At 39.3% G+C, this 16684-nt stretch overlaps 1 protein-coding gene across 8 annotated transcripts in view; it reads left to right on the top strand.

Annotated features, from left to right (window-relative positions):
- Ush2a (usherin) overlaps positions 1 to 16684 on the top strand; it is a 738328-nt gene that overhangs the window by 700799 nt on the left and 20845 nt on the right. For 6 of the 8 annotated variants that reach the window (XM_078022812.1, XM_078022814.1, XM_078022813.1 and 3 more), the window contains 4 exons: positions 5774 to 5980; positions 7985 to 8223; positions 9064 to 9272; positions 14737 to 14913. In XM_078022812.1, coding sequence (XP_077878938.1) covers positions 5774 to 5980; positions 7985 to 8223; positions 9064 to 9272; positions 14737 to 14913 — 832 coding nt within the window. Of the gene's footprint in view, positions 1 to 5773; positions 5981 to 7984; positions 8224 to 9063; positions 9273 to 14736; positions 14914 to 16684 lie in introns of those variants that run through there. The other 2 variants (XM_078022815.1, XM_078022818.1) reach the window with 2 other exon arrangements.

Raw genomic sequence — 16684 nt, 5'->3', positions numbered from 1 at the left:
GAACCCCTTTTGAATTGACATGACCAATTTCACTTTTTACCAAGATACTACTTGCAAAATATCAAAACTAAGGAAGGCAATTCAGAAAGATGTGAGCCATTGAGGCAAATATTAAAGTGAAAACCTTTTTACAGTCATGTGCTGAAGAAGGACTGACTTGTTACTCTTTGGCTATATCTCTCCTCCTATCCGAAGCAGAGTAGTGGCTCTTCTCTTTCCCACTTATTAAAACAAAAACATAAAAATTACTTCTGCTTACAAATTCTTGCTTTCCTCCTAGAATAAAATTGGAAGAAAAAATGTTGGGCTGAGAGGAATTGGGAGCATTTAAAATAATAGTCATCTGGGTAGCAAGGAATAACCCCACAAGTTCTAGAAATATCAGGGTTTCAAGAAGTAAAAACAAGGAGATAAGGGGTAGTTCTGCCAAGTTAGTGAACTCTGGTTCTGTTTGGAACTGTGACATCCATGGTAGTAAGCTTTATGATGATTACTACATTAGTAACATACTAAAAGAGATGCATTCATACAGTTTTTAAAATGACTGAAGATAGTGCCAAAGTCAACAAAAAAGTACTTTTTCAATACATAACATGGATAGAAACTGAAAGTTGATAGTGCTAAAACTTCTGTGCCTGGTTCTCCAGAGAACAGCTGTTTCTCAGACAATGTTGGGCACAAGAATGACGTGGTAGGCCAGTCACGGTGGAGCAAGCCTGCAATCCCAGAGGTTCAGGAGAATAAGGCAGGAGGATCACAAGTTCAAAGCCAGCCTCAGCAAAAGCAAAGGGCTAAGCAACTCAGTGAGACCCTTTCTCTAAATAAAAAATTCAAAATAGGGCTGGAGATGTGGCTCAGTGGTCAAGTCCCCTGAATTCAATCCCCGGTACCAAAAAAAAAAAAAAAAAAAAATTACGTTGAAGTAAATTAAGAGGGTAGGTTCCCAGGTCCTCTCTCCAGAGATTCTGATACAGGGATCCAAATGATCTTGGTGATACTAGCCAAGGGACATATTTTGACAAAGACTCTTCTTCAAGTAGATTCCTAAGATGCACTTTTGCAAGGGAAGATAAATGAGTATATGTAGTGTGATTATGGCAACTTAGTGGCAGATGGTGACACTGCATGTAATTAAAATTATTTAGGGCAAAATGCAATAATTAGTCCTTTGCAGGGAAAGTAAATAATAGTTTCAGTTTTTAATGAACAACAAGCATAATGGTGGTAGTATTCACTAGATTAGAAAATACAATTGCAAACAAATATAAACTGACATTAATCTACTGTGTTGCTGGTCAAATTATAGAATTTGTGAATAAATAATTGTAGTTATTTTATATTTATTAAAAGTAGCGAATCTGTATTTTTTATGACATCTTACATGATAAATCTTTTCAAATTTATAACAGTAACCTTAAAGGAAAAAAAAATCTCTAATTTGGTCAGTCTTAACTTGCTCTCTAACAGCTTTTTGCTGAGAAGTTCCTGGGTCTTGTGGTCATAGCTGTATGCAGTTACATGTACACATGTAATATGGTTCCCAAAACTGAATAGTTGGTCTTTTGGTGTAAACCTTTATCATCTTCAATTTGTTGATTATGAAAGAATGTTCAGTGTGCATGCCTCAAGTGTAAAGATACTGTGAACTAATCACAGATGAAGAGTGCCTTACTTTTTGTCCTCTTGGCCCTAGAATCCATAAGCCTTACCACTTCTCCTTTCTCAGTTATGACCCTTCCTATGAGTAGTTCATGCATTATGTTTATGGACCCAAGGATCATTTGAGGAAATCTCAGGAAACAAACTGGATGGACTGATCCTCAGATAAAAGATACATAAGTAGATACATGACAAATGGATGGATAGGTAGAGAGATAGGAATAAGAGGTGTGAGCCCTTTCCTCACCCATCAAAAGGGTCACAGCCCACACTCCTGTAGCAAAAGACAAGTTTGCAAGAGAAAAGCATAACAAATATATTTGATCAAAGTTTTATGTGATACAGGAGCCTTTGGGAATGAAGACTCAAAGATCAAAGAAAAACTGTTTATGTTGAGGTTCCTTGAAGAATGGACAGCCTTTTGGAAATGCAATAAGACAAAAGGGTATCATCCAGGGACTGGGGATGTGGCTCAGGGCTCAGTGGTAGAGTGCTTGCTGGCACGCGTGAGGCCCTGGGGTCCATCCCTAATACTGGAATAAACAACAAGCAAATAAAAAAAGTATCATCTAATGCTAATAGACTTCATAGAGAAACCCAGCAAGACCTGTCTTTCAGATTCTTCTTGACCACTTTGTGTAGCTTTCTTTTTTTCCCAGGAATAGGAAAGGATCCACTGGAATAAGAATCTTCAAAGGAGAAGGAGCAAGAGAGTGACCTTTCTAGGTTTTACAGTTTGGGTGGGGGGCGGGTTGGTGGGGAGAGTTTTAGTGTCTATAACCCACTTGGGAGAAAGAAATTCTGGCTTCTATATTTCAGTTCAGGGGAGAATCAGAGGTGGGAGAATGGAGGATGGGAGAAGGTCACAAAGACCTTGCTTTGAAACCTTCCAATGTCCTTTAGTTCAAAGTACTCAGCTCACTAGGGCACCATAGATCAGTGGACGGTGGTTGGAGCCCCAACAGACAAAGAAGACGGGTAGAGATACATAAAATAGCCCACTCTTTGTCTGTTCATGAGACATTTCATTTCTGATTTTTATATTGGTTTGTTAAGACTAAAAAGTCAGGTCATTGGGAATGTAGCCCAGTGGTAGAGCCCCTGCCTAGCATGCATGAGTGCTGGGTTCTATCTCCTGTAACACACAAAAAGCAAAACAAAACAAAAATAAAAGATCAGGATGTAGTACTCAAAATTTCCCATACAAGATCTCGGCCGCTTCTCTTTCTACCCCATAAAGATGTCTCCAAATCTTGGCATATTATTTCTCAGAGAAAATTATAGGCATATTCTTTTAGGATTTGTTTGTTTATTTGTTTGTTTGTTTTTCTGAACTACATTTCAGCTTCTCTACCTTCTGTTTAGCTGGATAGACAAAATTCCATAGTAAATTCTGGTATTGCCAAAATTTTTACCATAACAGAGAAAACGACAAAGACAGAATAAAGCATATCATTGACAGGTTCTTTTTCCCTCTTTTTCTGGTGGTTTTTTTTTTTTTTTAATCACAGAGACACTGTCTTGATACAAGTTTTGTGAAATCCACAACGCTTCATTATCTCAGTCAGCCTTCTCTTCATTGTAACTGTTTTCATTTTCACAGTAGCTCATGTAAATAGGCTGATCCTGCTTTGCATAAGCATGTTGATTTATATGAATGCTATTTTGATCTCAAATTGATTGAATACTAAAAAGAAAGTCTAGGAAAAAGAGCAATGTGTTATGAAGGTCTCCTGTCAAAGACAAAAGACTAGATCCTACATGCACTCCCAGTTAGTAATAGGGAATTTTGTATTGTCTGTTTTTAGAGAAGAACATTCCTAAAGAAATACAGAAAAGAAAGAAAAAAGAGCCCTCTAATACTGTCCCAAGTGTTTTAAATACAGTGGATTAAATTATATTTTTAAAATAGGACTCCATCTGATAAAAGCCTGTGTGACGCAGGTGGGCATGAGGTTTAGTATTATCTCTAACATCTGCATTCAAAAGGCTTAATAATATTTATGATTCTATATCTACACGGGAAATGGAAGAGAAGTTATTGTTCATACCCTGGATTAGAACTGTGCTGAGCCCTTTCTATGACTTAAACTTATTTCATCTCATTTTCTTTCAACACACCATGCCTACACTACAGCTGTCTCCTATTGGTGCTCAGTAACTAATTGGCAACTTGCTGGATTGTTCTTTCATTATACCTAGTTGGCCTTTTCTCCTCAATTTCTTCTCTATCTATTGTGACCCTGAATAAAATTTTACATGCCTTTAAGTCACCAAAGCTCTGCTCTCAGCAAAAAAAATTGACATCCACATTGGTACTTTATTTTATATCCTTTTTCCAAATCGTGTCCCCATCCCACCTCCTGGAAAAATATTTATGGCGCAGATTGAGAAGCCAGGGACCCTTCCTCATCAGTCCCAAATCTGATCTTTTCTTTACCCTCCCCTCTATTTTAAGACTGTGGCTGGCTATTTCAGAGTGGACAAGAGCAGGTACAGGTGTAGTCTGACCTCTAGATTTTTGGAAGCCCAACTCTTCCATTGCTAACAGCTTCCTGCTCCTTTCTCTCCTATGCCCATCAGAGTAAACCCCCCACCCCCCAGCACCCTGCACCTGAGACAATTTACCATGTCTATCCATCCTTGGAAGCTAAGAGACCTTACCTAATCCAAAATTGCAGGTATTCATCTATGGACAAGTCATTTAATTTTGTGATCCTGAGTGTTTTATTTATGCATATAGACGACATACAGAATCAAAAGCAGTTTATTGGAAAGAGCTCTGGCTTCTAGCTTCTGCTCTTAACAACTTCTGTCACACTGAGCAAGATGATAGAATTTTCTGAAACTCAGTTTTCCCACCTGCATAAGGGGGCTGTTCATACTTTCTCTACTCACCTTGTAAGTTTGCCCTTGTGAGGACTAAGAAAACTAACAGATGTTAAAGTACTTTGTAAAATGTGGAGTTTATACAAATGTAAGTGATTATTATGCAAATAAGAGGTACCCAAGCTCTTAAAAGAACAGGGTTGACTATGTAAGTAGGTTAGTTGTCTCTTTTTAAAATGGGGCTGCTGGCAATCCTATCAGCAAGGGGCTGGAGATTTGCATTTGACAGCAATTCAACCTCAGAAATTTGCTTGTACAAAGAAATCCTCCAAAAGAGGCATGGAAACACTGATAGGAGTTGGTCTAACTACTAAAAATCGGTCTGATGTTTCTTCTCTTGAAGATATTATTGATGTAAACCAAAACAAAGCTAAATTCTGACTTCAAAGTACTCACCTACAGTGGTTTTTTCCTAAATATCTTACATTTTGAACATTCTGCATGCTTTTTTTAAGACCGCATACCTGGGATGTGTGCACTCTGAAATCAAACACATTTTATGGACTTGCCTCTAAATGCTCAGGGTACATTTTTTATTAAAAAGAGAGGTGGGAGAGGGAACAAGCAGAAACATCCAATGAGGGGGAGAAAGAGATTCCTGAAGTAAGACATGCACATGAAAGCTTACTAAGGAATACTTCTACTCCTAAACACACAGACAGTCTTCTTGTATTGCCATTTAGATCTATCATTCTGATTGATCACTGTGTAGTTGGCTATTATTGGGCTTAATTTAACCCTATACACTCACACATCCATCTACTCTGTCTATTGTACCTGACATTCTACAAATTACTTACTCATGCAAATGACGACCTAAGGCAACCTTTTAGGATATTCGTGTTTAATTATACAAATGGTTCTTGATAAATAAGATTATACATCTTTCCATATGTTTATTTCCTCCTTGATGAAAGAAAATTTAATTTTCATGCAGATTTGGTGGGGACAGTGTTTTAAGAATTGCTGAGTTTTATGTAGTCTGCAGATTCGTCCAGTTTGCAGAAGCTGACAAACTCTCTCTGCTTCCCTCACAGAGATAACACCCACCTACTGCATTCTGACATGCTCAGTGGCCCACTTTGTGTTCACATAGTCCTTTGTGATGGAGAAGTTACAAAATCAAAGTTTATCTGATTCTGTTGTCTTCAGTGGCTTTTGGTTGATTTTTTTTTTCCCCAGCCTGAGGGTATCTTGTCTCTGGTCTTATTGATTTCTCTTGTAGGTCTGGGCAGTGAATTCAGCAGGAAAAGCCCCCAGTAGCTGGACGAGGTGTAGAACTGGTCCTGCCCCCCCAGAAGGTCTCAGAGCCCCCACGTTCCATGCGGTCTCTTCTACCCAAGCAGTGGTCAACATCAGTGTCCCTGGGAAGCCCAACGGGAACGTCAGTCTCTACAGGCTGTTCTCCAACACCAGTGGGGCCCACACCGTGGTGAGCAGCAGCGTTCTCTGGGATAAAACCCCAGGACTGGTTTATGCTAAAAAGCATGGTTCCTGATGCCCTTGCTTTTCTTATCCATTCTTCTTTCTTACCCTTCTGTTCCCCTCTGCCCTCCAGTGAACCTAAGAGCACAAAGATCCTTTCGAGAAGACAAAGTGAGCCTTTAGAAAACACATAGAAAATATAAAAACTGTCAGGGAGAGATACACCCACCGTGGTATTAAAGACTGCAAATATAAGAAACCTAAGACGTTGGAGATAAACAAATTAAATCAATTTACTTTAATTAGAAAAGTATAGGTCAAGCACTCAACGAAGGGAGAGCTCATATTAAGAGACCAATAAAATGTAATGGGTTGGGGGCATAAATGTTAACACAACAAAGACAAGATAGAGCAAAAATGTCTTTGAGCTCCCCATTTTGACACACACCAATCTCTAATAGCACAATGAAAGTTTGGTCTTTGTTTGGGTGATTTCGAGAAAGTTCTAGTAAGTTCTAGGCCTTTGGAAGAAAGAGCAGACCCACTCAGCGCAGCTCTGGTGCCACTGTTTTTTTTGTTTTTTTTTTTTCTAACACTTTGGGCTAGGGCACATGGGAGGCAGGAGGGAATGTTTAAAAAAATTGTCTTTCGCATTGTGTATTAGCCAAGCTGCTTGCTGGAAGGGATACTAAGAATCAACTAAGCCAGTTGCTGCATTATTGAAACCAAGAGACCAAGGGCCAGTGGGGCATGTCTCTTATCTCTTTGGTGCGGCCTGTGCCCTTCTCCCGTTTCTCATGAATAAAGGGAGAGTACCCTACTTTGTTCACACAAACCTCATATACAGATTGTGCAGATCCTAGTATCACATTATAAATTATTTAGACCAATTGAGGGAACAGTTTGGGCAAGCGTGGAGAAATCCTCTGAGGCCTGAGTTGCCAGGTATTGAAACACAATTTCAAGAGATAACTCACATACAATGAAGGTTCATATTGAATGTTAAAGTAATATTAGCATATTTTCTACAGGGCTTCGTATTCAATAAATATAGATGATGTAAATACAATCAACCCTTGATTATCCATGCTTATAAAATGATAATATTAATAAACTAAAACAATTTATATTTGGAGTGCATGGTATGCAATTTTTGAAACAACATAGCTCATCTTAATTATGTTACTTATACCAATGTGAAAATTAATTTCTAACTTCGAAACTCTTCTTTCCCAAAGAGTACTTAATCAAACCACACTGAGGTCAAAAGTTTGCTCCAAATAAACTGAAAAGTTTATGATCTTATAAAGTACAGAAGACTATGATATTTTGTAAAACTCATCAGTATCAGAAATAAATGAACTTTCAAGCTCAGAAATATCTGCACCTGATGCTAACATAGATCTAAGGATTGATGTTTTTGTTTGTTCAGGGGCCACTGAGTCACATCCCTGGTCCTTTTTGTTTATTTATTTTTAGTTTGAGACAGGATCTCACTATGTGGCTCAGGGCCTCACTAAATTGCTGAGGCTAGTTTTGAACTTGCAGTCCTACTGCCTTAACCTCGTAAGCTGCTGGGATTACAGGTGGGTACCATCATCCTTGGCCTAAGGGTATTATTGACCTGGAAATTACATGCAAGTTATCATGGCATAATATGTAAGTTGATGACTAAAAATATGGATTAAATGCAAATTGCATTTTTTGAAAAACATCATTCTGAAGGTCATAAGGTCATTGATCAACTGTTTATGTATTCTCTGCCTAAGAAAATAGATAATGGATAATTGCATGCCTTGTAATTTCCATCCTTTTATTTGTTATATTGTTAAACACTCACATGTACCTCTCCAAGGTAATTCCTTGGGGTGAAGTCTATGCTGAGCACTACTAGGTTGCATCTGCAAGCATACCTAGCATGGGGCTCCATTCATAGGAGTTGGGTACCCATCAACATTTATCAACTGCCTCTGACGGTGACCCTGCTGCCACTGGTCTTTTTTCCTCCTAGCTTTCTGAAGGCCTGGCCACCCAGCAGACTCTTCGTGACCTGCGGCCCTTCACCACATACTCCATTGGGGTAGAGGCCTGCACCTGCTTCAACTGTTGCAGCAAAGGGCCGACGGCTGAGCTGAGGACTCATCCTGCTCCACCCTCAGGAGTGTCCTCTCCCCAGGTCCAGACGCTGGCCTCAAGGACCGCCTCCTTCCAGTGGAGTCCCCCACTCTTCCCCAATGGTGTCGTTCAAAGGTAGTGAGTCAACTGGAAGGATGATTAAACCAGAGAGACAGGCTCGCAGTCCTATGGCTACCTAGAACTACCCAAGAAGGGACAGATATACCTAGAGCCCAACAGATTTGTTTGAATAATAATGTTTCCTGCAAAGTGCTAAAGACATAATATTAACTAATAATGGAAAGATGAACAACAACATCACCTTTACTTAAGAAAGACAATACAATGTATTTACATTCGTGAAAAGAATATACTCCTCTGGGGTTGGAAATGCAGGGGACATACTTAGCATGCCCAAGGCACTGCGTTCAATCCCCAGCTCCAAGTAAATAAATAATAAAAGAAAATGCTTTAAAAAAAACAAGGAGAAGAAGAATATGCTCCTCCTCGTGGTTCCCTGGAATCAAACATTGCATAAGCCTTAGCTGAAGCATAAGGAAACTGTATGGTTAGATCAGAATTGCCCTGATCTAATTTCAAATGTTATAATGTTATACTTCACTCAAAATAATCTGGAATGGGAAAAAAAAGATTTTCTTTATTCTAAACAGAGGAGAACAAGTTATCATTCTACTCTTAAAATAAACAAATAATCAACAAAAATGAGTAGTGACTGGGTGGAGGGCAACTTGTGCAAAGGATGGTAACTTCTGTTATTTCTCTGGCGACCTCCTCTGCTCATTTCCAACAGTATTAATAAAGTATTTCCTGCAAATAGAAATTTTAAAGAGCTTAGAGTTCCCATGAAAACAACAACAAAAAAATTGTCTTTCCACAAAATATAACCAGTTTTAAAGAGAGAGCTAAGCAAATTCCATTACCTGTCTACCCCTGATCTATCCACTGTCATTGCAGCTATGAGCTCCACCTCCACGTGGCCTGCCCTCCTGAGTCAGCCTTACCCTGTACTCCCAGCCAAACAGAGGTAAAGTACAGAGGGCCAGGGCAGAGAGCCAGCCTGGAGGGGCTCCAGCCTTACACCACCTACAAGCTGAGAGTGGTGGCACACAACGAGGCGGGCGGCACGGCTTCCCAGTGGATCAGCTTCACCACCCAGAAGGAGTGTGAGTGAACATCAGCTACCCTAAACCAGGGAGAGAGGGAGGTAGCCATGGAACTCGGGGAAACCACTTTTGAACAGGATTGAGCGTTTATGATGTGAAAGGTCATTGAGACATCAATGAAGATGACCATTGAAGAAACAATGCCCAATGGTTTAACAGTCTTGGAGGTAAAGGGCACATTTAGGAAGATTTTTTTTTCCTGTAGTGAAACCCAATGTAGAGGAAGTTAGGCCACGAAAGGGAAGAAAGTAAATGGACAAGCGCTGTAGCCCACTGTTGAAAGAAGTTTTCCTCTCCTTTGCTTTTCAAATCATATGACATCATCCCTCGCATTTCCAGAAAGCACCGAGATACGGTACTGCCAGGAAAAGCAAAAGGGCAACTGAGTACAGAGATGGGCAGTAAACTAATTAATTTTTAATCAACTAATTAATTTTTTATAAAATAACTTCTTTTCAGATTTTATAAGATCTATACATCCCTTGCTTTAAAATGGCAAATACAAAAAGTATTAAGAATAAAAGAAGTACTTATCAGAACCAGCTACATAATTTGTGGGGCCTAGTGAAAAATGAAAATAGGGGGCTCCTGGTGCAAAAGTCCTTAAAAATTCCAGGAGAGTGACAGCAGAGCATCAGACTAAGCTCTAGACTCTCCTCTGAGAAGGGTCTGGGCACCCACCTAGCTCCCATGGGCACAAAGTCAGTTTTGCCCATAATCCCACCGCAGAGGCAAGTGCTGTTAACAGTTTTGAATGCTCAATTCTTTTAATTTCTACTCTCTATATAACTTTATTACATGCCTGAGATAATACTCTAAATAAAAATTAAATACCCTGCTTTTCATACTTCACTTTATACTTATACTTTCCATTGGCATTTTCCATATTTTAAACAATTCTTCAGCCAACAAGTTTAATGGCTGTGTAGTATTCCATACATGAATTGACTGGGCATTTTAATTGTTTTCGGTATTTCCCTATTTAATGTGACGATGAAAATTTTTGTTTGATTGTGTCATTGTCTTCTCAAATTTCAATCAATGAAATGTATTGCTCCAAATACTTTAAGGTTTTTGGATACCTATTGTAATTTTCTTTTCAGAAAGATTATATCAGATTATAATCTCACATAAAATACGCGATTTAGCATTAAACACACCATTTTTAAAAGCAAGAACTGTGCATTCACTGAAGTCCAGTGCCTCCTACATGGACCTCCATATGTCTGAGCATTACATAGAAAGGTGTTAGTGTTGGTCATAGGTCATGCCTAGAGAGGACTTGCTTATTCCTGGCACTGCTTAAGTATTTTACAAATAATCCTGACCACAAACCCAGGAAGTGTGTACTATTAGTATCCCACTTTACAGACGAGAAAACTGAGGCAGGATAATGATTATATCTTATGATTCTAGGGGGCTGTTCACATTGACTGTAATCTGAACTGAGGTTGCTGAACTCACACAATGAGGTGGCTCTGAACTTGCACCCTCGTGATTCCCTCATGAATTAACTTCCTACTCTCTAAAGATTTCCAGCCTTCTCCGCCCTCCTCAAGCCTCCCTGCTTCCCACATCTCACAGCCGGGTTCCTCCTTTCCTTCCACACACCCACAACCAGGCATCCTCCTCTGTTTCTCCTCTGCAAACTCCTTGCCTTGTGAGTCACAAGGAAAAGAGAAATCAGGAGTCAGCAATTTGCTTCCCTTTCCATCCCAGACAGACAAACCTATCTGTATGTACCATTCCTGCTAGCAATAAGGAAGGGAGAGTTCTTGTTCCTCCTGAAATAGACCTGCCTCCTGTGGGTGAGTGCTGTCCCCTGCGCTAGGGACCTCCCATCTCTGTCCTGAGCCTTCAGTGTATCCCACTTAGACTCAAAGGTGTCCCTCTATCTTTAAAGCTAAAGCGAGCCATCAAGCCCCGCCTCCCCCACAGCTGCTGCCCACTCTCCTGTTCACAGGAACCAGAAGGGTCTACACAGGCGCTGCCCATCCTGTCTTCCCACTTACTGGTTAACTTCCTCATCGCTCTGCGTTTGCCCTTGACCCTCCCCCCCCATTGATGAATCCAGCAAACATGGTTCTCCAGTGGTCACCTTCATTGACTTCTCAACAGCATTCAATGCCATTGAACTTCAGTCCTTTTTTTAAAAAGTGGTTTCCTTGAGGTTTCATGACAAATCTCTCCTGGTCTCCATCCCGCTTCTTTGAATATTCCTTTTGATCCACTTTTTTTGGTGGGTCTTCCATTAACCAAGTGCTTCGAATCTCAGTTCTAAATTTACCCTCCCTTCCTATCCCCTCTTTCACCCTTTTTCCCCCTCCCCTTCTCTCCTCTCCTCTTCCCTCTTCAACTGGGTTCAAGTGCTGCAAGGCTTCAGTTCCAAAGGAAGGGTGACCCTCAATGGGCATCTTTGACCTAAGTCTTCTGTTTTGAAATTCAGACGACATCATGGACCTTCTGTGACTAGCTTAGATTCAACAGGCCACAAACAGAGTTTCCTTCTTTCCCTTTTGAAATCTCTTCTTCTAGTCTTCAGTGTCCCCACCACTGGGCACAGTGTCTTTGACTCCCTAAGATAGTGTTTAATGAGTGAGTGAGTGAGTGCACTTAAAACTTCCTGTGTTTGTTGTTGGTAGCAATCAGATAACTTTGTTTTGTTTTGTCACCCATACCATCAAAACAATTCTTTGTTGTTTTATACTGGAGATAAAAACCTAAGGGTGTCTACTACTGAGCTATATCCTCAACTCTTTTTTAAATTTTATCTTTAGACAGGGTCTCACTAAGTTGCTGATCCTCCTGCCTCAACCTCCTGAGTAGCTGAGATTACAGGTTTGGGCCAATGTGTCCTTGCAATAGTTCTTAATAATATCTACTCTCTAATTTTATAATCTCCTTCACAATATATACATAAACCAATTTTGCTCATCATTTCCCTTTTTGAGGGTGTTGGCCCGAAAGCCAAAGAAAAGCTAGGTGAAGGTTGTAGGTTATAACCAATTCTCTTTTTGTTTTTTCATGAAGCTTAATTTTTGCCAGATATTTTATTCATATAGCAGAAGAATGAACTGAACAAATTGAAGAGTTCTTTCCAGTTTTTCTTTCACTTTGGAGAAATGACTTAAAGCTAGACCAGCACCCAAGAAAAAAGTTTTCTTTAATCCACTATTGGATCTACAGAAAAACATAAGACATGACTGGGTTTTTGAGTACCATTTATGCTATTTTTAACTCATTATGCACACTGGTAGAAAGAAAAGGTGGATCAGAGAATATAAACCAGAAGATTAATTTAAAAATAGTATGTGTGGTTCTATGTAGATGTGATCACATACACACTCAGCAAAGGGGTTATAGAAGTCTAGCAACATATTAACACCACCCCTCCCCCACCTGAATTACACTTTCAGTGGAAGAGCAGAGGTGAGGTGTAACTACTTAGCAACTGGTCTTGCTGAGTGGAAAATATTCTGGCTTTTGAAGCACTTGCCAATTTTCATGGTGTAAATACCCTCACTATGGTTGATTTCATGTCACTGACATGGTAGCACTGAACACAGAATTAGGAAGAGATGGGTAGTGATAAATCATTTTGTAATATTTCTATCATCCAGATCCTAAAGGTGTAAATAACCTTGAGTGGATAGATAGCAGTAAGCTGTAATGAAATAAATGAAAAAGTTAGAAATTTTGCAAGTTACTTTTGTTTTAACACAATTAAGTTTATACAATTTAACTTTTAATAATGGCTGGGTTTAATGACTAACTCACAAAACTCCTGAATATTTAACCAGGATAAGCCAGCACCAGGGAGCACCCAAAAATGAATTAGTATTTTGTGCTTCTTTAAATAAGTGTGTACTGATTACAACAAAGCATCATGGGCTTCGGAGTTAAGCAACATTAGGCATGATGTTTGACCTCTCTGAGCCTGAAAACTTAGCCAACTTTCACAGGATTTCTGAGGATTTAATGAGAAAATATGTCAACTACTAACGATGTAGTAGCTCTTAATATTTTCTCAGTCTCCTGGGTGGTGTTGAGGGGGGTAGTTACATAAACCCATGATTCCTCATTATTTTTAATGCTTACTCTTTTCCCTCAGGAAGTCTCTAAATTCTAAATGATGGGATTCCCACTTTCTTACTATTTGTAAGCTTTCTCTTTTTTTTGTATTGATATAGGGAGAAGCGGAAACCCTATTGGGTTAAAAGAACAGGGAAGCCACAGACAAATTACAATAGTGTGTTCTATTGTGATTTTAGGCAGGATTGGTGTTAGAAAAGCATAGATATTTACAGAAGATTTGATAACTTTTGGTAGTTGCAGATAATTTTTCTTATGGATTTATGAACATGTCTTATTTTAAAGGATAAGACTCACATGTGTCTTTAAGGTTTAATCTTATGATTACAAAACATAATTATTTCTTATTTTATTTTATTCCCTAATATCAGCAACAGATGGGTTTATTTTCTTTAGAGAAGAGCTATCCAATTTATTTTCACTGTTTACTTCTTTTCTTAAAAGCCAATTTAGCATATAGATGGAGCTTAATGCTTCTACAAATGTATTGATTATTTTGGAGAAAATGAAAGCTCTTGAAATAAATCTCTTCTGACTTGACAAGAGGCTATAGTAACTCTCCATTTGTTTCTGCAAAAATTATTTGATAGAAAATTTTAAGATGAGTCCCAGTTAAGAAATTTTTATTTATTTATTTATTTATTTTTAGTAAGGGGCTGAAAAATCCAAAGACAATGTGCCTGTAAAATGCACTCAAAAGTTTTTTCTATATCTGATACAGTACTTAGGAGACCCGAGCTTGATTATCTACTAATGTACTGTGCTATTGATTGATTAGTCAGGGCGATGAATTATTATAGTTGAATTGCTGTTTGCAAAGCTTTTTAACTATCTTGGAAAACAAACTAACAGTTCAAGAAAAAGCTTTAAAAATAAATGGGTGCCAAAAGAACATAATTCACCATCTAAGCAGTTTGGTTTGGAGAAAAAATATATTAACTTCATCTAGTCCTTGGGGCTTTGTAGCAATAAATATTGATTTGATATGAAAAATAGCTATCTACCATAGTTAATAGTGTTAAGGACACTTTACCTGTTAAAAGAGGGAAAATGCAACAAAATATGAGCTCCTGGGTTATGTTGGTGTGCAGAGCCATTGTATGTTAATAGTTGTATTTATAAAACACCACTCTCCATTGATTTTTTTGGAAAGCAGGTGCAAAGTTGCTGAGAAAGCATTTCACATATGTTCTCATTGGTTTTCTTTTCACCCCAACATCATTTTTTTAGTTGGTTCCAGAAATGCTGGAGGGTTTTTTTTAATTATTTTTTGCTCATATTAAAAATTTTTAAAAATTAGAAAAGCATGCCCATGCTCCATGTACCCCCACAGAGGTTGCCATTTCTAGAACATATACCTTTCTCCCAGCAGTGCCTCAGTACCGGGCCCCATTTTCAGTGGACGGCAATCAGTCAACGGTGTGTGTCAACTGGAGTGGTTCTTTCCTTCTCAACGGCCGGCTGAAGGAGTATGTGTTGATGGACGCAGAACAGCGAGTGTACAGTGGCCTGGACACCACCCTGTACATACCTCGGATGACAGACAAAAGTTAGTCTCTGACCCCCGCTACTTACACGGTGCTCCGTTCCTAGCTTTATGAGATGTTCAATCTGAAAGGTGACCAACAGATGCTTGTCATTAAAATGTCTTGGTTTAAGTGGCCACTTCTCATGGAAAAGTTATAGCTCAGAGTAAATAAGGTTTTCCTTCCCATTTGCTGCCTGATGCACTGCAGTGAGCATTTCCAGGGGAGAGCGCTGCTTCTAGGTGACTTGAGTGTCCCTGGGAAGCAATAAGAACTGAGGGCAGGTAGCATTCACAAAGAGAAATAGCACCAAGGTGTTGTCAGTGAGTATCCTAAAATCATGTACTTCTAGAGCTAACAGGAATTTTCTTGCTGTATGTCCAGACAGCTCTATCAGCCAGTGACCACCCCTACCTCTTAAGAATCCTGCTAGGCACAGTAATCCTAGCGCATGCCTGTAATCCCATTGGTTTGAAAGGCTGAGGCAGGAGGATCAAGAGTTCAAAGCCAGCCTCAGCAAAAAATGAGGCGCTAAGCAATTCAGTGAGACCCTGTCTCTAAATAAAATTCAGAACAGGGCTGGGATGTGGCTCAGTGGTTGAGTGCCCCTGAGTTCAATCCCCAGTACCAAAACCAAAGAAAAACCCTGAGTAAGGGATTTCCTTAATTTCCTTGATATCAGTACCAGAAGGAACAACCTCTTCCCTGTGGTCTGAACTCCTTCTCCCTCTTGAATTGCATGGCCTTTCTTTGTGTTTTCAGTCTTATTAAATTGAAATGATGAAAAGCTTTTCAAGGTATAGGATTTTCCAGTAATTAGCATGGTCACAGGACCAAGAGATTGGAATAATTTCAAGCAATCTGGATTCATACAATAAATCGATCAGGGAAGTTTTTAGTTTTGATTTACTTGAAAGTGCTATGTTTATTTTGGCTAGAAGGTGGAGGAAAAAAAATGAGCTCCTGCATTGTGTTCATAGTATTTGAAATTTAATAACAGTTTTACAGTGATTCAGCTACACTATCCATTCATGGTTACAGCTCTTAGGCAGCTTGTGATGGGAAGATGGCCTGACAGTTGGAAACTCTGGATTCTATGTGACCAGGCCTCTAGCCATCTGCCTGAGCTTGCAAGAGTTGCAGGTTATGCAAGAGGAATTTAGATGGTGTGATTTCCATGATCCCTTGTGAGCTTTCCTGTTGAGTAAGAAACTCTGGGTCACTGAGTGGAAGACACAGCTGAGGGTTTTAAAGGACCAAGCTTAAGGAATATGCAGAACAAGATATATTTGTCTATTATTCTTTACTCCACTGATAATTCTTTTCCTTTGCTGTATAAACTCTCATCTTCTTTAGCTCTATTACATATGGATATGCTATTATTACACTAATCATAGCTCTTTTTCTGGATGACATTTTAATTAGAAATAAGTTTGCATATTAGATGTTAGCTTTTCTGTCACTCTAACAAATCAGCTTATAAAGAGAAAAGGTTTATTCTGGCTCACAGTCTGGGAGGTTCCAGTTCTTGTCCATTGGCCCTATGGCTTTGGGCCTATCGAGAATGTGGTGAAGCAAAACTGCTCACCTTGACCAGGAAGCAAAGAAGAGTGAAGAGGGAGCTGGGGTCCCACAACCACCTTAAGGGCACAGCCTCAGTGACCTAAAAGCCTCCCACTAGGCCCCATCTCTTAAAAGTTCCACCATGTCCCAGTTTGTGCCCCCTTGGGGTCTTTGGGGGAACTTCAACATTTATACTATGATATTAGGTAAAACCCCACAACTGAAATCCTG

Source organism: Ictidomys tridecemlineatus, chromosome 10 (genome assembly GCF_052094955.1).
Source record: "Ictidomys tridecemlineatus isolate mIctTri1 chromosome 10, mIctTri1.hap1, whole genome shotgun sequence".
Lineage (NCBI taxonomy): Eukaryota > Metazoa > Chordata > Mammalia > Rodentia > Sciuridae > Ictidomys > Ictidomys tridecemlineatus.
The sequence above is the reverse complement of the archived record's forward strand: the minus strand, read 5'-3'. Positions and strand labels throughout refer to the sequence as shown.